Below are 25,287 nucleotides of genomic sequence, written 5' to 3'. Positions count from 1 at the left end.
GCGGCTCGATCGCGGAGCGGTGCATTGTGGGGCGGGAAAGGAGAGTCGCTGCTGAGCCAGGGCCGCCATCTTGGCTGCGTCCGGACTTGCTCCTGCTCCTGGGGCCTGTTCCTTCTCCTTGCAGCTCAAAGCGGAGGGAAGGGACAGGACGAGGGGCTATATCGGGGGGTGCTGATGCGTGCAGAGCCTCCTCGCACCTCTTCCGGGCGCCGCTAGCGAAAGGGGCGGGGGTGGTCAAGCGGTCGTCGGCGCGGCCTCTCCGCCGGGATGGGTCGGTCCCGCAGTCGGAGCTCGTCCCGCTCTAAGCACACCAAGAGCTCCAAGCACAACAAGAAGAACCGGAGCCGATCGCGGTCTCGCTCCCGGGAAAAGGAGCGGGCGCGTAAGCGCTCCAAGTCCCGGGAGAGCAAGCGGAACCGGCGCCGGGAGTCCCGCTCCCGCTCGCGCTCCAACACGGCCCCCTCCTCCCGCCGCGACCGGGAGCGGGACCGCGACCGCGCCTCCTCCCCCCCAGACCGCATCGACATCTTCGGGCGCACGGTGAGCAAGCGCAGCAGCCTGGACGAAAAGCAGAAGCGGGAGGAGGAGGAGAAAAAAGCGGAGTTCGAGCGGCAGCGGAAAATGTGAGCTCCGAGCCTGGGCTGGGGGCGAGGGGGCAGTGAGGGATGGGGGACGAAGGAGGGTGGTCTGTGCCCTGGTGCCTTTCCGCGCCTTCCTCCTGCGAGAGGGCCGCCTGCCACTGGGGTACAGGCGTTCGGGCCTTCGCTGAGGCCTAGTGAGAGCCGGTTTTCCCGCCATCCGCCCCTTTCCCAAAGCCCGGCTCCCTCAGGTGCGTTCGGAGCCGCCCACTCGGGGGCGAACCCCCCGCACGCCGCCTCCCCAGCGCCGGCTCTGCCGCTTCCCGTCCGCCGGCGCTGCTCCCAAACTTCCCTGTGCGGCGAGGCCGCGGCGCCCGAGGCTTTGTGCTGCACCGCCCGCCCCTCCCCACCCTGGCGTGGGGCTTCTTGTACGTCGAGCGGAGACATCTGGAGTTGCTCGGCTGAGGGTTTCAAGAAGCACTGTGAAGCTATTATATTAACACTGAGGGATTATTTTCTTGGCAAATGGGACAGTGACAGCCGGTGACTTGTTTTGTTTGAAACCTTGTCCCTTTTCAGTTTAAGTTGTGGGGAGTGTGGCTATTTGTTGAGTCTGCAGAGATAAATTCTGTTTTAATAAACGTTGGGTATGCACTGATGTTTAGCAGCATAATAAGTTATGAAACAGACCTTTAAGCAGCACAGAGGAGAATGGTTTGAACAGTTGTGATCAGCTGATTCTTCTTCGAATGCTACCCTTGCTCATTGGACCACCTAGACCAGAAATAGCACTTGTTTGTATGAGTGAAGTCAAGTAATCCTGTTAATTCTCAGGTGGAACTTTGAGTTTTATTTCAGCACTATCGTTCTCATGAAATATTAGTTGACGTTCAGAAGGCTGAGTGAGACCGAGTTATCGCTTTTGTGTTTGTTTGTTGATAATCTCCTTTGCTAACTTGAGATTTTGACAGCAATGTTGTCAAAAACTTCCATAGTAACACAAACACAGGTTAAAATTGAAGGGTTTGGAGATACTGATCCTGATTTTGTGGTTTATAATTTTATTCAGTACCTAAATTAAAAAAATATTCCATCCATTCCATATCTTCAGTGATGAATTGGAATGTGCTTAACAATTTGAGAATATAGTGAATAGTTTATTTTAGTGTTTCACAACTGGTTTAGTTCATATGTAAGTACATTTTCTATTTAAGTTAGTTTTGAAATTTTAAAATGCTCATGAAGTCTGTGTAGGAGGAATATGACATTTGAGCGATATTTGCTACAGTAGACTTTTGAGGAAGAATCAATATTGGAAAAGATTGGGCATGAAATTTTCATACTTCTGGAATACCCTTTAATTTTAAAAAGAAAAAGCAATAAAACCTAATACAGTAGAAAAGTATGGTATTTGAGTAAGTCATCTGTAAATTGCGTTACGTATGTTAGTGTAGACTCATATTAGTGAAGGAAAGAAGTACTTTCTTGCTGACTGAATAAACTAGGGGACAGTTCATATATTGAAAGTGACTTTCTTCTTCTCGTGTCTGTTCAGATCTTAATACATAGCCTAACTTCTGTTCTTTCCTATAATGCTCATTTTCTATAAAGGCCTTGCAAGTATGACTTTTTCCCCTCAGAAATTTGCTGACATATAAGTGGTTTCTTTTCTGCAGATTTCATAAAATTAGTCTTCAAGAAGCAAATGGATCATACTAAAAATACTTTTTTAACTTAATGACTTATCTTTTGCTCTGGAATCATCAGTAGGCCAGGATGATAAAGTTATACCTCTGTATGAAATACTGTAAGTTCATGTGATTAAAAAAAATAGTATAAACTACAGAATAAATCATTGAGATTTATATCTGTGTTTATAATTTAATTTCCTTGATGAGGTCAAAGGCATTGTAATATTATCATTGCCTATAAGTGTTAAAAAACACATTTGATTGGTTTAATTAAATTTAAATGAAATTTGTTGGGGTGAGAAGAACGAAACGTTTTCAGGCACAATGAGTACATCATCCATTGCTGAGGATATTTGAGAATTTATTTCAGACGTGAATGTCATGGGTATTTTTGTAACTGTGCACTATCTTTATTCAATTAATTAACTTTTGTTCTGGATTTCCCAATGTTAAACATAAAGCTATGATAGTTGAATAAAACACAAGAATATGAACTTTCTGACAATTTCTTTCTCTAGAACAGCCTCTTAGGTACGCTAAGCAGTATTGGTAAAGGACAGTGAGAGTACTCGTTGCTGAATAAAACCTTGTAAGAAGAAATGAAAACCTTTTAAAATAAAAGAATATTTAGTATATAAAGGATGTTTAAAAAATTGTCCAGAAAGGGTCGTGGCTTGGCAGAGATACTGCTGTATCAGAATGGGGGTGTTGTATTTTTCTGGATGGTGATAGTGGTCTAGGTTTTTTGTTTGCCTTTTGTTGTCTGTTTTTTTTCTGAAAAAGTCACCTCAAGGTATTTTATGTCTATTTTGGAAAAGTGAATACTGGTCTAATGTGCCCCCAGGTAAGATGGCTGTCTCTTGAGGAATGTAAGAATAAAATTTGTGTTCTCAGGCCAAATGATTGAGTTGAGCGTTCCAAAATTTTTTACTGAAGTTAACTTACTTGAGTACACTTCTGAAAAGATGACACGTGAAAAGGGGGAATTGGGAGCCTTTCAGCTCTGTATTTCCCATGCCTATATAGATCAGTAGTCCATACTTCATCATTTCCCAAGGCACATCTTTGGAAATTGTACCTTGGGCAATCTAAAAGTTGGTAAATCCTGTAACTCTTCTTTTTTTTTTTTTTTAAATTAGTTGTTTTCCAAATAAGATAGATTAGGAAAGCTTTTCCAAATGAGATAGGAAAATGCAAGCGTTATGAAAATGACAGAATATGAAGATACTGCAATTGTAGTTGTTATTCTAAATCATGCATTTTTGTCACTAACAATCCAGAAGATAAGTTTTATAAGATTGTTCTGTACTTCACAGAATACTTAAAATGGAAGTTAAATGTCAAGTTTAAAAGCAACAGTCTTCTCCGCAAAGCCCATAATAATTCCAGATAAATAGCACTATGTAAAATACAGCTATACAGTATTCACTGTTCATCTTTGGATCTGTAATTGCTCTGTTGATTACTAGGTAGTGATTACTACCTGGAATTTTTTTTTCCTACATTTGGTAATTAAACTGCAAATCTAGCTAAACTCTTTGTATCCTTAATGAAAACTTAAAACAGCAGTCAGGCTAAGTGATAACACTGCTGCTAAACAAAAATAAAGACAAGATGTTTAAAAATGTTTCCAAAACTCAGAACATGGAAAGCTGTAGTTCACAAGGATTTATTTAGCGCTTGGTATTGGTTTAATTTATTTTGGATAATTACAGTAGGAACAGAGTGCTGCATTAAAAATCTTAAGGAGAGCTGAAGTACTCAAAATTTGATATGTAAATGATTGGATATCTAGATTACAGCTATACCACTGGAATTCTAGTTAAAATATTCAAATCACAAATTTTATTGCTTCTGTCTTCTATTTTAAGTTATTAGTGGTGAGTTTGGTACCTCTGAGGTGGTAACATTAAGGCAAGATTTTACAGGATGTTATTGCTACACATGGCTGAAAATTGAGACCATTTGAAGTCCTAAGGATAGTCAAAGTTGGGTGGGATTTGGATTTGGGGGGGGGTTGTGGTTGTTGTTTTGTATTTTGGGGGGGTGTTATTTGTTGGTTTGGATTTTTTCCCTTTTTCCCCCCTAATTATGATGAAGAAGTAGTATGATTAGGTATTCTCAATCTTAGTCTGTTAGTATATATAGAGATGCTAAGTATGGTATGGGCTGAATGGATTCCCTATAGTAGGAACACTGATTGCCTGAATATTCACTTTCTTTAAATGTAGGTCAAAATATTCTTTATGTATATAGTTTGTGTATAAGATATAAAACTTTTCAAAAGTTGTTCAGTAGCGTGGCTGATGGTGGGTATTGAAGGAGTTCGTTTCAGTGCAAACATTCTTTATTGATTAAAAAGGTAATCCTCACGTTTGCATTTTGTAGTCGTCAACAAGAAATTGAAGAGAAACTCGTAGAGGAAGAAACTGCTCGAAGAGTGGAAGAACTTGTGGCTAAACGTGTAGAAGAAGAGTTGGAGAAAAGAAAGGATGAAATTGAGCGAGAGGTTCTCCGCAGGGTGGAGGAGGCTAAGCGCATCATGGAAAAACAGTTGCTCGAAGAACTCGAGCGACAGCGACAAGCTGAACTTGCAGCACAAAAAGCCAGAGAGGTAACGCTCGGTCGTTTGGAAAGTAGAGACAGTCCATGGCAAAACTTTCAGTGTTGGTTTGTGCCTCCTGTTCGGTTCAGAAAGAGATGGAATACAGCAAATCTAATTCCCTTCTCATATAAACTTGCATTGCTGCGAAACTTAATTTCTAGCCTATTCAGAGGAGCTCACTGATATTTAAACAGTTATTCTCCTAAAACCTGAACAAGGATACTTGATTTTTAATGGAACTGACCTACATATTTCAGAATTGTTTGAAACTTTTGCCATGGCTGCAGGATTTATCAGCAGTCCTTTCATTTCTGGGGAAGGGTATTGAAAAACCTGTAATTATGTATCCTTCATTTGTTTCATTTTGTTTACCTAGACTGTAAGAGGCTTTTGCCTTCAGTCAGGCAAAAAGCAGGGTCCAGCAGTGATCTGCAGTACCTGTCTTTAACAAATAGGTTTCTTATTCTTCATTTTAAAATGAACATTTTCCTTGAGCATACATTGGACTAATTCTGGGACTTCGAGCATAAGCCCGTTCACGTCTTCATGAAGGATCTCTGTCCAAATCATTATACCCATTCTTAATAACTACTAACAACTCCTTTTTTTCTCCCTAGAAGTTATAAAAGAGCAGGTTGCCCTTGTCTGAAGTCAAGCTGAACGTGTGACTTGGGTTTTTGGATTTTTTTGTTTGGTTTTGTTTTTTTAATCAGCAGCTGGAGCAGAAGCTGAAAATGTCTTTCTGTGAGACAGTAATTTGCTACTAAAGGCTTTGATGCCTGCCTGCACCAATCATTCCAGGATCCATAAGTTTCAAAACAAACTTCAAACTGTAAAGGAAATCTGTGCTAAATAGTCATAAGTGTTGAATGCTTTTTTCATTCTCTACCTCCTACACAGTTTATTTTAAATTAATATTTTGATTGGCTTACAGAAGGAGAGACAGTAGCAATGCAGCTTTCCCCTTCATACTAAATGTGACTTGTCAGTTACACAGTATCACTTAATTAAATGAAAACAAATGGAATGCTGAGTTACAGTAAATATTAAAAATATTAAATTATACTTTTTTTGCAAATTCAGACTTTAATATGAAAGAGTTTACACTGAATTTTCATGTTCATAGTCAGAAAATTCTTCATATATAGATAGAGATTTTCATTTGATCAGATGGATGACTCTTTTTAAACAGTATTTTTGCTATTGTCAATATCATGTGGAGAAGTCTCATCAGTTCTTTGTAACATGTAATAAACCTCCATGCCTGGAGTGAAGTGTGCTAGCTAGTAGCTCGTTACTAGTCATAGTAAGAAGTTTTCATATGCTTGCTTTGTTCGTATTAACTTTTTTTTCTTACACAGACACAAACCTCTGGCTAACTTTAAATCCTCCAAATATTAAAATAATTTGGATATATATTATGTGAACTGAAACACCTCAAAAACTTTCACGCAGTCTTCATATTTGAGTTGCATAACAGAGTTCCATAAAATTCACCAAGAAAACAACAATTACAAGGCTTTATTTCCTGATCTTGCCTTCCCTGGACTCCTGAATTCCAAGTTCATACTGCAAACGACAGTTTCAGCTGTCTTAAAATTGTCAAAATACTGAATGTTAAGTCCATTCTCCCCATGAAAGAAGCCCATAGCTCCATGAAGTATGGATTACCATTTGTATTTTTCACTAACAGTAAATGTATTTTTCTTATTAATTGTTTGCCTTAGGAATGATTTACATATTTTTGTTCCTTCTTACCATAAACATCTGCATTCCTCAGCTCAGCCTTCCTTGTATGTTGTTTCTTTATAAATGGTTGAGCTGCTGATGCAGGTATTGCCAAGCTAACAGTACAAATCATTTTAAAGAGGAAGCTGGCGCGTATGGCAGCCGAGGAGCACACTCTGCAGGACACTGGACAAGACAGTAAATATTCAACTTTTAATGCTGATTAAAGGAGTATAGGTAAAGAATACGTAGGTATACTTAATTGGTGAGACAAACTATTCACTTTATTTATATTTTCTATATTACTTTTTAATTTGGTAAATACTATCCAGTTTTTGTAGTTGTCCTTGTTGATTTGTGTGATATTAAAATTCTAGTAATAAATTGTCAGGATTCTATGATTAGGGAGGGTTTAGTTGGTTGCTGTTTGGACTGGGCGGGATGATTTAAATTGAGTAGTAGAAACCAGTTTTAGTGGCTGCACAGTTTACCATTGTGAGACAAAATAGGTGGCTGTAAAGCTGCCACTTTAAGTCAGTTCACAAAAGAATTCTGAGAAAGATTAGTGAACATGCAGAAATGAATATTTTACTTTACTAACATCTTGCCCTGTCCTCCCCTTTAGGAAGAAGAGCGTGCAAAGCGTGAGGAACTAGAGCGAATACTGGAAGAGAATAATCGAAAAATTGCAGAAGCACAAGCTAAACTGGTATGTGAAGATGTAGATAACCATTTTGTAGGGAAATACAGGTGTCTGCTAGATTTGAAACACAGTTGAACAAATCCACGCTTTCTAGAGTTTAACTTACCTGTTGCTGGTTGTATCAGTAGCATTGCTCTCCTTCCCCTGAGCATAAAAGTCCAGATCCTTAACAGTAACCCTATAGTTCGGATGCAGTTAATTTAGAGGGAAATCGCTGCCTTCAGAATTTAAAAAGTCCGTTTTAACTATAGCTCATGGGGAAGGTTGAAGTAAGTTTGCAGACGTGTTCAGCTTCAAATGACTAATTCTGTTTCATTGAGCAGGACAAGTACAAACTGGATTTGAGTCGAGTATAATGTTGATGTAGAAGTGCTGAAAGGGACTTTCAGCATAAGCTTAAGATGTCTAAGTTAGAAAAGTCTAGCATATGTTGGTCTTCGAGACCATTTAATCAGGTGCCTGCCACATGAAAATATTTAATAGGATTGAGCTGATTCTAATCATTTGATGATAAGCCAAACTAAGCGTCTTCTAAGTCCTAATTGAACTCTATCAGTTTCAATTGCCCAGGTAATTACACCTCTTTCATGTAAAAAGGAGGCTTCTTAAAACTCTTTACTTGAACTACACCTGCTTTACATCTCTTTCTGTTTTACCCTTTTCTCAACCTTATATGGTTGAAACAGGACATAAAGAAAATTTAAAGTATGAACTGATGTAATGAACAAAATAAGCACCTTTAGAAGACCACTGGAAGAGCTGTAAGAACTATTGGTCAGTGTAAGGACTGACTAGTTACAAATCAAGTAAAGATAGGCTTGGATTAGGAGGGGTTTTTAGGTGGGTTTTGGAGCAGGGAGACCTCTGCTTGAAGATGTGTTACTTCATTGTGCCTGCATTTTACACGTCGGGATATCTTTAGATATCTGTTGTCTTCCTTAATTAAATATAAAGTGTTGTTTGCACAGCAGTGCTGAAAAATATGACATGTAAGCACTCAAGATTTCAATACATTAGCTGTAGAAAGTTCTCAATGTTTCTTATAAACTCAATTCAAATAACCATTTTATAAATAGTTTCACTGAAACCAACTATGGCATCTAGCTCAGGCAGAACTGCTTACATACCTATGCAGGATTGGACCTGTTTGGAAGTTAATATGGACTTGTAAATTGCTTTTATGACTACAAAATATGCTGGCCTAAATTTTATCATTTTCTTACATAGGCTGAAGAACAATTGAAAATTGTTGAAGAACAAAGAAAGATTCATGAGGAGAGGATGAAACTAGAACAAGAGAGACAACGTCAGCAAAAGGAAGAGCAAAAAATTATCCTGGGCAAAGGAAAGTCTAGGCCAAAACTGTCCTTCTCCCTAAAAAGCCAGGATTAAATTTCAACTCTGAACTCCTAAAAGAAAAAAAAAAAAAAAAAAAAAAGGAAAACAAAAAAAACTTTGTATGGTAGCTTCATGTTGAAGTGTTTTTGGTTTTTTTTTCTTCTCAATTTTTTTTTGTCTTTTTTGAAAGTTGGAAAGTTAGCTTGTTCTAATAGGGGCTGTGCTCTGCAATTCTTATTTTTTTTAAGTTTCCATTAAGTTAAACCCTTATCAGATCATCATTGCCTTTTAGAGCATAATCTGTTTTCATGAATTTTGTTTCTGTATTGGTGATCTGAAGCAAGTCATGTCACTTCATGAATTGTGGATGATCTAATAAGGTTTTACTGACCTACTAGTCAGAGTTTGACTCTGATAATTGACAGAACTTTATACTGGGTATTGCTGACTTCTAATGTTTTTTTTTGAAGTCAGTAAATACATGAGTAAATTGCCATAGTATTACTGGACCTCTGCGGTTTATTGTTAAATCAGTGTCCTATGATACTGTCCCGTTGTTGCGCTTGATGTTCCTGATACAGGTAAGGAAATAGTTTGTCATTTCTGCTATGAATACCTAGAGAGCAGTATTGTCTCTGTTAGATTTGTTTTTATTACATTGACAGCATTCAACCAGCGTTCCCCATTGTGTAAATAAACCAATTTGCTGAATAAAGTGAAAGTCTTAAATTCATATGTTTAAGTAAATTTTTTTAGTACACTTCTATAAACAGCTATAAGAGTGACAATTCACATTATTAAATTCAAGACTATAGTGGTATTTTTTTAAATTTTGCTTTAAACTATTGTGGCTTCTCCTACTTATAATGCAAAATTACACACAGTAAAAAAATCCCTGCAGTTGTGAATGTTTTTGATGGCTTCTGCTGTTTTTATGAATGTTGGTTTTTATTCTGACAGAGACTTATTTCAGCTGTAGTATCATGTTTAAACGGCTGTTCGGCTTACTGCACTCAGACCGGTACTTCGATATCTAATCCCCTTCGGTTCACCTCATAATATAGTATATTGTATAAGTTAAGGTCATTACCAAATAATGAATCTGATGGATCCTCAAGGATTTAAAAATGGAAGTTTTTTCTCCCAAAGGACTGGACTGGCTAGTATACTTGAAGTGACAAACAGAAAGTGAGACTCTGTCTAAATATATTGTTTTAGCCAGAAAGCAACTGTTATTCATATACAGATCTTGAATATTATCCATTTATATATACAGGTTTTATTTTGAAAAATGAAACTAGAGATTGAAAACTATATATAAATCCCCTTTTTGTATATAATTCTTCTACCAAAACCTGGATTACTATAGCTTGTCCAGTTCTAAAACTTTCTTTTCCTGTCAGCGTGCAACATCTGTAGTAACCATAAAATGAAAGTTACCAATAGTTGCCTAAGCATTTGAATGTCACTGGACAAAGTCGGAAGTAATTCCTGATATTCCCAAAGGGTCTGTTTCTGTAGATTTGGCAAATTAAATGTGGGAGCAAGTTGAGTGTGCCACTGAAAGCAGTATTCAACATGCTTTGTATGAAACTGGGGCTTGGGGGGTAGACTGATGTGTATCACTTTGTCCAGCATGTCAAGAAAATGTGAAGACGGTAAAATACCTACACTATTATTGTACTTAAATTTGCCTATATATTGTATTACAAAAGAAGGTTAAAAGTTGCTTAATGCATAAAAACAAAAGCTGAAGCCAAATAAATCATGTACGTGACCTGTTGGCAGGAGCAGGCTGTATTTAAAGATCAACTGATACCTGTATTTCTAAAACAGAAAACATCCCCTGTTCCCTTATGAGAAACAAGCTATTAAAAGTCAATACTCAAAACAGACCTATGCAGTTTCATTTCCTCTTCTAAAAGCAAGAAGCTAAGTAATCGTGTGCAGCTGTGGTATTGAGCATTTTGTTCTGCATCACATAATTTGCTGCTAAAGAGCAACTTTTGTTCTCCACGTATAACATTGTGTAGGCTTAGATGTTACAAGGTTATTTTCAGTCTCACCTCTAGGGCTTTCTTGGACAAAATGCTCATTCCTAATGAGATTGCCCATTCTGCCTTTCCCCATTTCATACCTGTTTCTCTTTCCCCTGCCCTCAAAAAACAGCTAGGTTTTTGGTTTTGCTTTTTTTTGTTTTGTTTTGTTTTCCTCTGTTGGGGTAGAAGTTCAGTTGATGGAATCTCTGTCTCTGCTGTCCTAAAGCATTCTGTGTTTCTGAGATAGTTCTTTGTAGGTTCAGTGTGGGCACATGTTACATTTGCATTGCACTGCGGTTTTCTTTCTTTTTAAAATTATTGTAGGACTTCAGGGATACTGATTTCTAGGAAAGTAGAGGTGTGCACAGTTTGGGAGGGGGATAAATTGACATTTGATTGGGAGAACTTGGCATGTTCTTATATTCCCATGGAACTTCATGCCTGTTTAGGCTGACATTTATGTGGTGTTTAAACTGTGAGCTCCCTGCATGCATCTTCAAGAGGATATTGGCCTACCTAGAGAAACTGCTGTTGGTGAATGTGTTGGGTGTTTTATTTTGGTTAGACAGTTTTTAGTTTGTTCTGGGGTTTTGTGTGTTGTTGACTCACCCAGGGAGGCCAGTAGGCATTTTTGTTGCCACCTACCTTGAGCAGTATTCATTTCTCTTATAACAGAAGAGATCTTAGTTTCCCTAACCCCTGTTCATAAATGTCCTGGATAATTATTTTAATACTGAACAGTGCATCTGTCTGGCAAAGGCAGGAGCATGGAAGGCCTTACAGCAGCATGCTAAACATGTGCTCTTTGGCAATTTGCTAATTCCCATGTTTGTTTATCATTGTTTTTCCAAGTACAAGTGGAAAGCTGACTGCTGTGAAATGTATTGAAAGGATGGAGTCCTTGACACTTAGCACAGCAGAGACAGTTAGGTCGTTGAGATATCTAAACTGCCAAGCAACAGCATACCTACGTATAATCTCACTAAATGTATAATCTCACTAAAGTATCAGTAGTTCATCCATTGCTATCTTGTCTTGAAAAAGAAGGATTTACTTTTGATGTCTCTCCTTTTCTCTTTAGCTTTGTGCCACCTCATACACCTCAACCTCTCTATTTCCCTTGCTGATCTGAAGCTGGTAATCCCCTTTGTGATGCCATTAATGTGCCATTTTTTGGACGTACACCAAATGTGGAGGTGTTGGTTATTCACTTTAAACTGCATGCAGTGTCTCATTAAACATTTTCAGAGCATTTGGGATCTTAACTCTGTCATTGCAGGGTCTTGGTGCAAGTGCAGGTGAAATTCAAGTTAATAAACACCTTCCAGGCTGTGTTACACAGGGGATTGATTTCAGAAGAGAACTGTGGAGCTGCCTGTGTGCCTAAGGCTCATTTCCAAGGCAGGAGGATATGGTTGAAGTGCCTGGTTTGGTATGGTTTCAGACCGACAGGCTAGTCTGGCTGGAGTTGAACCATGACTTTCATGTATCTCTATTCCATTCTCATGCTGGTGCCACCAAACATGCATTTCAGGGTTATCTCCATCTCCCTATCCCACCGTTTTGCTAGCCCGCTGAAGAGTGCTGAGCCTCTTGATGTTTCTGTACGAAACAACCTCATGCTTCCGATCATTCTCCCCGGACTGACACTTAGAATCAAGGGTTATGCTGATTCAGCGTCAGCTCTGCTCAACAGGACATGAACCCCCTTTTATAATAAAGGGATGGGTGTGTGGAAGTTTGATCCCAGATCCTTTTTACTACCACTCATATCACAAACCACAAAATAATGTAAATATTTTTGTTTTTGCAGAGTGGTACTGAGAATTGGTATAAAAATAAGTCAAACAATTAAAATGCATGGTTAGGGTGTACAAACTTCGTTTCTGATTTTTATAAGGCTGCTTGAATTCTATTGGTTGTATTTAGGAGGAGCCAAGCTCGTTTTCTAAGAAGCTATGGTTAACCAAAATTGCAGTTATCAAATAGACCTGGAGAAGGCAAATTAACATCTAGATAATGTATTTACTCTACCATAAGTGCAGAAAATGCATTGTTGTGGTGTGAATGATATATTAAGAGCTGTTTCAAGTATCTGGCACACTTGCCCTTTGGACAAATGATAAAGAATCCATTTAAGTCAGTAAGCATCAGTTATGATCATTTCTCTTTATTAAATGTAACAGTAATTGTATCCATTAAGTTATATATTTTCGACTTTTAAAATTGGTACATTTTTAAGTAATGATTGATCGTGGTGAGCTTTTCCACTTAATAAAAAGATTCATGTCCCATATATTCTCATTGCCGATGTTTAGAGTGATGTTAAAAAGAGAATCAGGGATTGTGGGCCCAATCCTGATCCCATTCAGATTAGATGCCTTTTATTATGGATTTCGTAGGACCAGAGCAAATGTCTATGTAATTATTGGCTGCATCACTATCTAAAAAAAGCGAAAAGGGTTATTCAGCGATAAACCCGAATTTTTGTTTTAAGCCTGGCTGAGGTACAGGAAATTTAAGCGATGCAAACGACAGAGTCCCAGTTTTTCAGTGAAGGAAAGGGATAGGTGGGTCTCACCTGCTCGCTGGCCGTACTCATCCATCCATCCGTCTGTCCATTTGTGTGTCCATCCTCTCCCGCGGAGCCAGACCGCCCGGGCGCCGGGGAACCGCGGTGCCGTTCCTACGGCCGCGGCAGGATTTCCCCCAGTAGCCTGTCCCCTGCGAGTTCGTATGTCAGGAAACCCCGTTCCCTGCGAAACCCGAAATGTCTGCCGGAACCTCCTCCTGAAATAGCCCTCAGAGAAGACGCGGCCGAAGCCGATTTCTAACTTCCGAACATCTGTCATTTTTGCTTTAAAACTCCCGTCCCCAACCTCTACTCTCACGTTTCCCCCGTGTCCGAGGCGATCCCTGCTGCTTCTCGGAGGCGAGACGGGAATGTTGGAGGCCGATGCAGCGGGCGCAGGGTTCGAGGATCGGGCGGGGAGCGCGGTCGCAGCGCGACTGCCCGGGGGCTTCGCGCCACCGCGGCCCCTCCGAGCGCCGCCTGCTCCGGCCCGCCCCCCGCCTCTTGGTCCGGCCCGGTCCTGCTCTAACCCGTAAGTACCTCCGCGGCGCTGAAACGGCCCCCCGGCCCGACCCCAGCCGCAGGGACCGGTCTCTTGGCCAAAAAGGGTGACCTGGGTGGAGTAGCTACCGAGCCCCCATTTCTTTGGATGTCTTAATCTTCGATGCTTAGGTTATCTCGGAGATAAAGTGTCGTTTTTCTCTCAGTTCTTACTCAAAAGTGATTTTATTAACGCAATTTTTTATACACTTAGAGTGTGCATCGGTAGGATGCCGGACGGTAGTAAAACAGCTGTATTTGCGTAAAATGATTAGCCGCTGGACAATAGGCGTCGCGTGATATATTTAGATACTGGAGGATATTTTCAGACAATACCAAGGCTCTTCATTTCCTCTGGTTTACTTAAAGCAAGGATACGGAGAGTTAGAGGTCACAGTTTACTCACAGCTTTTACAAAACACCGCTCCTAACCTTTTGCATCTAAACAAACAGAACCAGCAGTATCACAAAACTGAGGTAGACCTATTTTACACGTCTCTGTTGCTGGAAGCATTTCTCGGGCTCCGTGTTTACATTGTCTCACGACCGGCAACACACCACACATTTGTTTAAAAGTTTAATAATTAAGTGATTTCCTCCCCTCACTGGCGAAGCTCTCCTTTGATGCCCCTTGTAGTGCATAGATACCCAAGCTCTCTCTCCCACTTGAGCGCTAAGTTTCCGTCCCGGGAATCAGATCCTTTTCCACCAAATTGCGTTGCCGGATCTGCAATTCCTTCCTCACTGCAAATTAAATTTAATTAAGCAGTTTACTTAAAACGTATTCGATGTTTTGTGTGAAAAGCAAACTGATTTTCTTGTTTCCTTAGGTGGCAGATTTCATTAGAGAACTACGAAACACAACACAAAATCTATGGGGCTTCGAGCGCACCTCAAATTTCTTTCTCCTCTGTTGCGAGCGAAAAGAGCGGGCTCCGCCAGGCTGAAACACTGGTTTAGTTAAAGAGGTGGAAAGAGAACATTGGCTTCCAAAATTGATCCGAGAAAGAAATTACAGGGCCAGTTGTTTTCCTTATAAGAGATTCTTGGCGTTCGTCTAAAAGTCGGACAAGCACCCCCACGAAGCCGATTTTTAGGTGAATGCCCGTATTTTTTCGGAATAAAATTATGCGAAATTGGCTCTTTTTAGGATCTTTGGTAGCATGTTCTTTGCGTGCCTCGACTAAAAGGTAAGATAATAACAGAAACAACGTCGTAATTTCCTCGGATTTAATTTTTAATCCTTTCTGCAGATACTATTTTGGCAAGGAATCACCACTGGAAGAAATTCGGTAACTCCCTTAATTTCACAGGAGCGACTATAACATTACACAACCCGTGTTTAACCTCGGTACAGCTCTTGTTGCGGACCCCTCGCGTGTGCTGCCTGCCCAGCCCGGTGCCGCCGTACCGCCGCCCCGTTTCACCTTACACGGCGGCTTGTGCGGGGGAACGGCGTAGGCGGCGGGCCGGGCAGGACGCGGGGGAGCAGCGGAGGGGCATAGCCGGGGGCACCACTCCCCCCGCAGAGGCCAGCGGCTGGCCGCTAGTGGGAGCTGTGGTCCCGTGGAAGAGCCGCAGGAGTCGCCGCGCGTCGGGCTCCGAGCGCGGCGTATGGAGCACCCGCGGGGGCCGCCGTGACCCCCCGGCGCCCTCCGCACCCCTCGGGGGACCTGCGGGGCCGCAGGGGAAGCATCTCCCGCGCTGCTCGCAGGTAGCTCGCTCTGGCCAGAAATTAATGATAGAATGAAATAAAAGGGCCAGGTGTCGTGCCGTTGGGATACGCGAAGAAATGGGTCCGAACCCTTCCCCACTGAACTCTGGAGGGGAGGAAAGAAGTGCTGAGCGATCGCCAGGGAAAGGCGAGGGAACCCGCACCCGGCCCCAGAGCCCCACATTGCCCGCCGCTCCGCATCCCTTTGAGGGGCTCCGCGTGTCCGATTCCTCTTTATTTAGTGACGGCCTGTGGCTAATTGTCGCGCAACCAGACAAACTTTGGAAACTCCCAGAAACCAGGGGAAGGGCCAGTGGAGACCGAGCGCGGGAGCACCCCCTGCCCTCCTCCCCGGCAGAGAACCCGCAGAAAGTTGCGGGGGGAGCTCCGCGCCAACGGGGACAGGGCCCGGTACTTCCTCGCGCAGCGCCGGCAGCCGCGCTCCCCCGGGGTGCTGCGCCCGCACCGGCGGGCGGGGTGCGGGGGAGCCCCGTACTCCCTGGCCTTGCCGCTGCTCCCCGCTCTATAAACCGCACTGTACTGGAGGAACAGTTTTAGCAAAGATTGGTTTTTAATGCTTATTTAATGTCTTCCCCCCCTCCCCCGGTTTCGCCCCGCGTGGGCCCGCCGTCCGTCCCGCACCACCTTGGCATGACTAAGACCCAGTGGGCTCCCCAGTCACGCCGGCCGCCCGCGGCGCGGCGTGGCGGGGCCAGGGGGTGTTACCTGGCGGCCCCGCTCGGCCGGGCCCGGCGCGGCCCCGCCCGCCGCCGCCGCGGTAAGTGACAGGCGCGGCGCCCAACCAGCGCGGCGGCCCGGCGGCGGCCCTATGAGCGGCGGCGGCGGGGCGGCGGGGCCGCGCTTATATGGCTACGGCGGCGCGCTGCCGCCGGCCGCGCTTCTGCGCCGGGAACTCGCCGAGGCGGCAGGGGTGACGGCGGCAGCAACAGCAGCAGCAACAGCAGCAGGGGAGCGGAGCGGAGCGGAGGGGCGACATCGCTGGTTGGAGGCGCCGCGGTGGGAACGGCCGTGGCTGGCGCCGCTCCTCTCCTCTCGCTCCCTCCCTTCTCCTCCGCGGTGGGGCTGCGTGGCGGCGCAAGTCCCGCACTCGGCGATCCTCGTCCTCCGTCGGTCGGCCGCCGCGGCGCGCACTGCAGATCGCGCAACGGGGGAGAGGGACGATTTGACGCTGCAACCCCCCGCCGCCCATATATTTTTTTTTTAATTATTTACTGTTATCCGTTCCTCTTTCTTTCCTTGCTACGCTCTGTGGTCTTTGCCGGCGACAAGGACAGCAGTGCTGCTCCCCGGGGAAGCCGGAGCCCTGTGGATGCGCCTCCCTGGGACCGGGGGAGCTGACTCGGAGTGGATTTATTGACTCGTGGGTGTTTCCGAGCTCCCCGAAACAGCCCGGGCTAGCGTCCTGCGGATTGTAAACTGCGGGGAGCAGTGAGAGACACGCAGGAGGAGCCTCCCGCCGAAGCTGTGTCCTTTTCCCTCACCCCTTTATTTCTCCTACCACCGTTTGTTTTACCCTGTTTTTTTTTAATTCCCTACTCCTTTTCACGCGAGCCTTAAGACACTGTGAACGCGTATGGCGCTCTGGATTCAAATGGGAGTTGGCAGTTTGAGAAGCATCTTCCAAGGCAGCCGGGAGACCCCCTGTAAGAGGAAGAACTGAGGCGTTTGCATTTTTTTGTTATTGCTTCGGAGGTAGCTTGGATCTTACCTCACAGGAGATATTCCTACATGCGAGTGGCATACATGACTCAGTAGATCTGCTTGCAGCTCTCGCCAAGTACATCGTCGACTCTTAGCTTGTGATTTTTTTATTTTATTTTATTATTATTATTCCCTATTAATCGTCCCAGCTGTTGGGATACCGGGCACCCACCCTACTGTTGCTGCTCAGGTGCGGGGGAAGGCGCACGGCGGAGTTGGCGAAGCTCTGGGGAGGGACTCGGTGCCGCCTGCGACCATGGCAGCGCGGAGGCGAGATGCCTCCGCCTGGAAGTACTGCTGGGGAGCCGTGATGGTTTTATGCAGAACTGCACTGGCGCGGTCCATCGTTTTAGACCCCATATATTGGAATTCCTCCAACCCCAAGTAAGTTTCCATCCCGCTCCCGTCCGCCGTCTCCCTGGGGGCCGGCGCTGTCCTCCGTGGCCGTGTGCGGGGGAGGGACTGGACAGTGCGGCAGACCGGCCGCGGCTGCCTGGAGACGCGGGGACAGGGTGGGTGCAGCAGCGATGAGCAGCGGCTGCAGGGGACTCTGGCCAGGGCTGGCAGCAGGATCCGGCCCTCCCCAGGGGGAGGGTTCCGTGTGGCGGCGGAGCGCCCCGTCGCCCCTCGTCCCCGGCAGGAGGGTCCCGGGAAGGGGGGCTGGCCACGACGGGAGGGGGCAGCGGACCGGGAGCGGGATGGACAGTGGGGCGGCGGTAGCAGGCTGAGACCTGCGGGCGGGGTCCGGGCTCGCCCGGGCTAGAGCAGCGGCGGAGGCCGGAGGAGCCGGGCTGCCTGCCCTGGGCTGCCAGGAAAAGGTGATACTCTTCAACTTCTCCGTCTGCAGATGCAAACTCATCCCATTGACTCCAGCGAAGTTACATCTGCTTATAACAGGGCTAAATTTGGTTGTGGAGTTGATGGTATCAAGGCACATGTCAGTGAGTAATGAACTAAGCATTACCCATCACACAACCATTTAGTGTCATTCTTCATTAACAAACCCAGGCAAAAATGTACATGCGTTCCCAGGACTTCACTGTTAAAGCACACTCTTAAAATAGAAGCGTATCCTTTAAAAAAAATCCTCTTTACTTAAACATACAAAATTATTGCTGTTGGAAAGAGGAAATTCTGGAAAGTGGGCCGTCCTTCTAAAAAGAAGTCTGAGGCAGTAATGAAAAGCTAATTCTGCTACTCTTTTGTCCCCTTGAATTTTTGACATACAAAGTGGAAGTTGACTCTGTACAATTGTGAGATATTTTGAACTTTTGTGATTATAACCACCAGTTTAGAAAACAGAAATCACAGTAAGAAGATATAGTCTGTAATGCGTTTAGGGAGTTTTAAAGCAGTGATGCAACACCAGAAGTGGGTTAAAATAATTTCTTTAAACGCATGCTCTATCTTCAATTATAGATATTTAAAATCAAACCATATGCACTGGGTTAATTATAGATATTTAAAATCAAACCATATGCACTGGGTTAATTGAATTTAGAAGTTCCCATTAAGTCCAGTGAGTACACATCTTGTTTTCCCTGGGGACTTTGTACAGGAAGTGTTAGGTGGTGATGAGACAAGAATGAATGGAGTATTTCCTGGATCGAGGATTAATTCTGCGTAGGTGGCAGGATCTCCAGGAGTTTGTTGAAGATTTCAAAGTTTGAATTGGAAGTAGCATCTCAAGTTTATCAAGTAACCTTGCCTTACAGGCATCATTATCTCCTGTTGTTTTCACTGAAGGAAAATCGCTACAGATTTCTGCATGTATTTTTTCTTAATAGTGTGAATAGTTGCTTTATTTCTGCAAGTCTTTTTTACCGAGTAGTTTTTCTGATATTTCTTAAAAAACACCAGGAACGCTGTGGACTGCTCAATTCGGTGTCTTTATTTATAACATTAATTGACAAATGCTCATTTTATATATGCACCAGGTGGGAAGCCTGTTAAAATAAACTTTAGCTCCAGTCACTGGCTCAGCACTTACATGATGCTACATAGCTAAAGCCTTTCTTTGACTTAAGAAAGACACGGCATCACATCAGAGAATAAAGCGGCCTGGCTGGTTGTAAAGCGGCCTTTATAAGGCTCTTTAGGCTCTCGAAAGGCAAAGGCTGCGAGCCGGGGTTGCATTGCAGGAGTGGGCCTGCTGTGCTGGTGGAAAACAGCCTTGGCTCGGCCTTGGAGGAAAGTGAAGGCTTTCGCATCCCAGCCTTCGCTGTGTTTATGCCTACAGAGGTCACTCTTCCAAAGCAGAAGAGCCGGCTGCTCTGAGCTCTCCTCCGCCAGCCCCAACCTGCTTTCGCTTTTTTTAACTTACCTTGATCGCTTTTATTACCTATCAGTGAAACGAAAGTATCCGGGCAGCTGAATTCAACCCATCTTACAGAGCCTGGGGATATGCTTCCTTTATCAAACACGATTTGTGTTTCCATTTAGTTAATTCTAAACTGTTTGATTACAAAAAAGGTTTGAATGTTGTTAATGGTAGATCTAATGATAATATCTAATTACTTTTTCAACTTAAATGCACGTTTAAAAATAGGTTGTGTTGCTGATGTAATTGAATTTTCTTGAGTGATTCATTGAGGCTTAATCACCACAGTGAAGAAGTACACTATTAAAATTAGTCTTTTCAATTGCTGGGGCTAGTGATTTATAGGCCACTTGGAGGCCTGGAGTTTGAGGAGGCTTACAAATGCATTCCTGATATTGCTGCCGGTAAGGCAGCTCCACTTCTCAGAGCAGGATTTCTTACTAATTCTTCTCACAGTTGTTTGCCTGAAGGATACTGAATAATTTCTCCTTAGATGAGATTGTCCTTACTCTGGATTCAAGCTGCACGTTAGGTTGAGAAGTAAAGCTGCTGAATAGATCTTGGCATGGTATAATAATAAAGCTCCTTTTTAGGTTTGAAATAATAACTATCTTTGGTGCTGTTTAATTTATTCAGGGAAGCAGTGCATTTAACTCTATTGAAAACCTCAACACATAAATCTGCTGAACAGGTAGGCAATTAAATGCTGGCAGAAGTTGTTAGTCAGGTTAATATATAGTATGAAATAATAAATTTTATGTTAAGGTGAATGTATAAACTGAATTGGTTTTGCACTGAAGTCTAGAGGTTATAATTTCTAGCAGGTGGCTGGGATGGAGAGCACGCGGTAGCTATTTGAACACAGAGCTCCCTCCCTTGTTCCCCCCCTTCTTTTTAGAGATCTGTTTTATTGCCTTGGCCAAATCACGAGGTTGAAGTGACCTCTATATAATAATTATACCTGTGACTTTATTACTTGAGAGGTTAAACATCATTGTTGCAGATGGTCTTGGTAGACTTTACAGACTTACCATCTGAAGAACTTCGGATCTCCTGATCCTGAAAACACTGAGGAAAAAATACTCTGTAGCTTTAACTCCTGTTACCACTTTTTAAGGGGGGACTTTCTGCCTGTGTTGTTTCTGCCAAGGCAAACAATGTATGCAGATAGCACGGGTTACCTCAGTTTCACCTCACAAGGGCTCAGCACTGCCTTTGATACGTAGGGCCGCATGTAGTGTTATGGGGTGCCCTTTTGTGAAGCAGTACGGGAATCTTATTCAAAAAAGCATCGCTTATGTCTAAGTGTCATTATTCCCTCCGTGCTATAGGCCGGCAAGCAGGGCGGTTCTTCTTAAGACATGTGGAAGGTTATCCTCACAAGTGGTGCCTTTGACACTGATTAAGTTAGGTTATATAGCTGTTTTTCTCTCCCTCTGATAACCAGTTATATATGGGATGTTTCACAGCCCGCCTCTGAATGAATGCTAACATGTCAGAAACTGATAAAATAAACTACAATTGATGACCCTGTTAAATGTTCTATTCAGTAGCATATAGACTAGTCTGCTTTTCATTGTATCTGAAATTCTTATTTTTGTAGGTAAACAAATGCACATTCACTACGGATTGAATAGCCCCTTGAACTGTGCTCTGCAGTTTGCATTTGGGTTAATCTTGTCGGTTTTAATACAGAGAGAAAAAAGGGAGAAAGCACCAGGGGTGGAATTGTTAGTGCTTTCACATCCACATTCCTCACATTTTGTCAGGATGATAAACTGTAGGTAATGGACAGCCCTTGTTTCACAGGACCGGGCTAGCCAGCCAGAGCACAAAGAGCTTGCTAAAACGATATCTCACAACATGTTTGGGAGCCTCACAGCTAGACAAGAATTTATTTGGGACTCTTGTGCTGTGGGACCGCACTTTCTAACCTCAGCAATTACAGCTTCAAGCTGAAGAAACGGGAGTGGAAGATTAAAATGATTTAAACACGTGCTCCTAAATTGTACCCAAAACATAGCTATTGACACTTGGCATGCTAAGAGAAGGAGCGAGAGGTGGCTTCCAGTTCATTTGATATCTCTGGCATTTGTAGCCAGGTCTCTGAAGCACAAGTGAATTAGCAAAATTAATTCAGAATAAACTGAAGGCTGATTTCTTTAGCGCATTATTTTCTCCAGCCTTTTTTATATGCAGTATAATTGCTATATTATTTATAGTAATTATCTTAAAGCATGTTATCTGTAAGCTGTGCTACGTTATTTCACTTTGTTTAATGAAGTAATTGCTTTTGGAGAGGCAGTGACTAAAAGTCATGCTAAAATCACTTAAGTTCTCCCTCTTCCCACACACAGGAATGCTGCCCTCCCCCCCCTTTTTTTCTCTTCCCTGTTTTATTGTGAGGAGATCACATTGCTCGAGGTGTGACGCTCTGGATCATTTAAAATTCGGCCAAGGTTCCCGTCATGGGAAGTCAGCAGCAGAGGAGCTGAGGTGACTGCTGTGACACGCTGGCAAAGACAGGCCTTTCAGCCCTGAGCACCAGCCACAGGCAGGCCTGCTTTGGGGACTTTTTTTTTTTTTTTTTTTTTTTTTAGGATTTGGTCTTCATGTGTCAGTGCAAACCTGCAGTACTTGAAATTGCTTGTTGCAAATGAGAAGAAAGTGTTCTTCTGAGGAAAAAATAGTGATTAAAATGTTATTCATGTTTGCCTAGTGTCTGTCTGCCTTGGCTGCTGACATAAAGAAACCTGTTTTTCTGGTCATTTATCATACATCTACATGGATTTCCTTATGAGCTCATTCTTTGTGAGGCGTTGTGGAAACTTACATAGGAATGTTAAACTGCTTGAAATATTTTGATTAAAATACTCAGTGCCACTGAATATAGACTTTTAACCAGCACACTGTTGTCTTGGGGGAGGGGAGGTTTTTTTGGGAGGGGAGGGAGGGAGCAGGGAGGGAGAAGAGTTTATGGGGGAGTTGCATGAAAAAGCAGAGGAAGGGAGGATGGCAAATAGACAGTGTTAGAAGAGCTTGGAAAAAAACTCCTGTGGCTTCATTGTCTCTTTAAAGCCAGAGAACACAAAGACAAATGCAGTTCAGCCTTTCTCCCATGATGGTAAATGTAAACCGTTGACACAGCTCCCATGTTTAACTTGTTTAATTCTCATTTTAAATTCAGTACTATACCAGCCGTGTGAACTCTGAAGATTTCTTTAGTAATCCATTTTGTAGTTCCGAATCAAAAACAAAGTGAAAAGGTCTGACACAATTTGCTTTTATTTTTAGGCAAATCAACCCTGGTCATAGTTAATAAGGGGATTACAACCCAGACTAGGTCTTTACAGATGTAATGTAAATCAAGGGCAGAGTATAAAGAAACTGATCCCTTTTGATTGAAGTATGGTAAAAAGGCATAGAGAAACTAGCAGCAGTAATCTGATTGTATGGCAATAAAACCACCATTTTCTGTCTTTCAGATAAAAATAATGTGGTAAATCCATGCAGTTCATAAGATGTAAAGGCAGATAAAGGGTGGTGCCATGGCAACATATAGATTAGCTTGATGTTAGAAATGACACGTCTCTGAAAGGAGTGTTATAAACTAAGGGCCTTGCTCCGGGCTGTAAGGTATTATGTGAGAACTGCACAAAACTTGGGGGCCGGGATTAGGAAGTATGAAAGGCCTACTTGTGGCTTGGGGTGGTTGAAGCGGTGAAGAAAAGCTGCTCAGTTCTTGCTCATTGGTGGTGTATAATATGGTAAAGATAGATTTCATTTACTCCTTTTTGCTGAGATGGGGGCCGATTAAAACTTGAGATGGCTGCAGTTGTGAGGTGTGGAAGATTTTCCTTTTTAACTCCTGCCCTAGCAGCAGCCTTTCTGAAGAATTAGCTGTGCTTGGGGTTTGTTGCCTTCATCTATTAGGGCTTCGGGCAGTAGCATGCTGGCAAGGCATAGACAGCAGAGGGGATAGGTGGGATTGGGGTTATCTGGAAAGAAAACAAAGACCTTTTGATTTCAGCTGTGTTTCAGTCTGTGGTCTCCATCTCACCCTCCGTGGGAGCAGCAAAGATAAACATGCTGCATTGTCTGTGCCTTGGCCAGGTGATAGTTGAGAGAATCTCTTGTGTTTCCCGTCCTGCAAAAATATAAAAGAAAAAAAACACAAAACAAAATCACCACAAACAAAACAGCATCCATTCTTATTTACCAGTCAGGCTGCAGATAACCAAATGGATCTGGCTCAGTCTCTAGGTGGTGTTTATTTTCGAAAGGCAGGCTGAAATCTAGAAATGAATGAGATAAACATCTGCCTCTTCCCCCCCCCCAGTTTACAGTCACTGGGATGAGTTTGCTGTCGGCCTCTTGAGTTCAGCCTGCAGACAATTTAGCTATGTTTTGTCATTTATTTTAAGCAATCTGCAGCTGTAAAGGTAGTAAAAAACCTCTCCTAGTGCAGCTACTTGGATTTGGTTTTTCTTGCCTTTTCTTTTAAAGAGCTTTCTAAATAGTTAATACCTGCTTTTCTACCCAGCTGACAACCCTGAACACTCTCAACTTAAAGTCAGTATTACACTGCAAATCAGCGGTACGATTCAAATGAGAAATACCTACTTTATTGCCTGCTCATTCGTCTGCTAAGGGGGGAAAGAAAGCACTCAGCATTTGTTAGGCACAGTCTAGACACAAGAGGAAAAAACACCGAAGCCTACAATAACAGTTGTGTCTTTCTTTAGTGGGAGTGAGCCTGGGATGAGCTTGGCAAAATGGAATTCATGCTGTTTGTTTGGCAGTGGCTCGGTCACTTTTAAAGTGGGTTGGTTTTTTTTCTGTTTTGATTTGTTTTTTTTTTTCTTTTTTTAATATAAAGATGTTAATTACATGCTTGAATCTATCATTCTTATCCTACCCGATGGTATGCTGGAAATCTTCACAATTCTGACTGAAAAGGGAACTCCAGACCCCGATGTCTAGCTGCTGATGCTGATGTGATTTAACAAATGAAAAATAAACAAGTGCATATAGGGAGCCAGACAGATTGGCAGAATACAGGGGGCCTGAAGTGCTCAGATAGGTTTCCTGTCTTGCAACTTAACCTTCACAAATCTATATCAAAAGATCCAATTCATTTGCTGAAATTCTCCAAAGCTCAGGAGCACCCTCATCTAATTTACAGGCCGGTCACATCCAAGCACCTTGCATTCTGCATTTGACAATGATTGCTAATGGGCCATTCAACTAAAGTATTTGCTTGTTAACAGGGAACAGAGCATGATAAATGTCCAGCAAGCTTGCAGCCTCCTTCAGCTTTTCAAATGCAGACTGGTGCATATTTATGGCAGGCAAATGACAAAGAGAGAAGCTGAATTACTCTGGCCTTATGCTTTCTGTTCGAACGAGGGTTAAAGTAATTAAAGAAATAATGCAAAAACCGATGTCCTTTGTTTGCCCACCATTATCCAACGTTTAGCTTTCGAACCTGCCTGTCATGTCACATTTCAGAAATGTCCCAGATAAGGCACGACAGGTTTGGCAGGGAGAAGTGGGGAATCCTCTATGGAGAGCATCTTGGGCAGCGCACCCCACCTGTCCCAGCGCACGCACTGAGTCCTTCCCCTCCAGGTTCCCCTCTCCTGAAGGAGTTTTCAGTGACACAAACTCGGAAGATGTCTTTAAAACACAGAGGTTTTGCAATTTGCACTCCTGTTCCCTAGATGAGAAAAAAAAA

At 43.1% G+C, this 25,287-nt stretch overlaps 2 protein-coding genes across 2 annotated transcripts in view; both read left to right on the top strand.

The window, feature by feature from the left end:
* Window positions 1-21: 21 nt before the first annotated feature.
* On the top strand, window positions 22-10,538 carry ARGLU1 (arginine and glutamate rich 1). Its single transcript, XM_027730789.2, has 4 exons — window positions 22-623; window positions 4,658-4,883; window positions 7,228-7,311; window positions 8,533-10,538. Exons 1-4 carry the CDS (start codon window positions 268-270, stop codon window positions 8,695-8,697), a joined length of 831 nt encoding a protein of 276 aa, XP_027586590.1. The 5' UTR covers window positions 22-267; the 3' UTR covers window positions 8,698-10,538.
* Window positions 10,539-16,437: 5,899 nt separating this feature from the next.
* EFNB2 (ephrin B2) overlaps window positions 16,438-25,287 on the top strand; it is a 43,627-nt gene continuing 34,777 nt past the window's right edge. Inside the window, exon 1 of the mRNA XM_027730788.2 lies at window positions 16,438-17,614. Coding sequence (XP_027586589.1) covers window positions 17,487-17,614 — 128 coding nt within the window. The 5' untranslated portion in view covers window positions 16,438-17,486. The remainder of the gene's footprint in view (window positions 17,615-25,287) is intronic.

This window comes from Pipra filicauda, unplaced genomic scaffold (assembly GCF_003945595.2).
Source record: "Pipra filicauda isolate LSUMZ 115617 unplaced genomic scaffold, ASM394559v2 scaffold369_size710782_pilon, whole genome shotgun sequence".
In the NCBI taxonomy this organism is placed as follows: Eukaryota; Metazoa; Chordata; class Aves; order Passeriformes; family Pipridae; genus Pipra; species Pipra filicauda.
The sequence above is the reverse complement of the archived record's forward strand: the minus strand, read 5'-3'. Positions and strand labels throughout refer to the sequence as shown.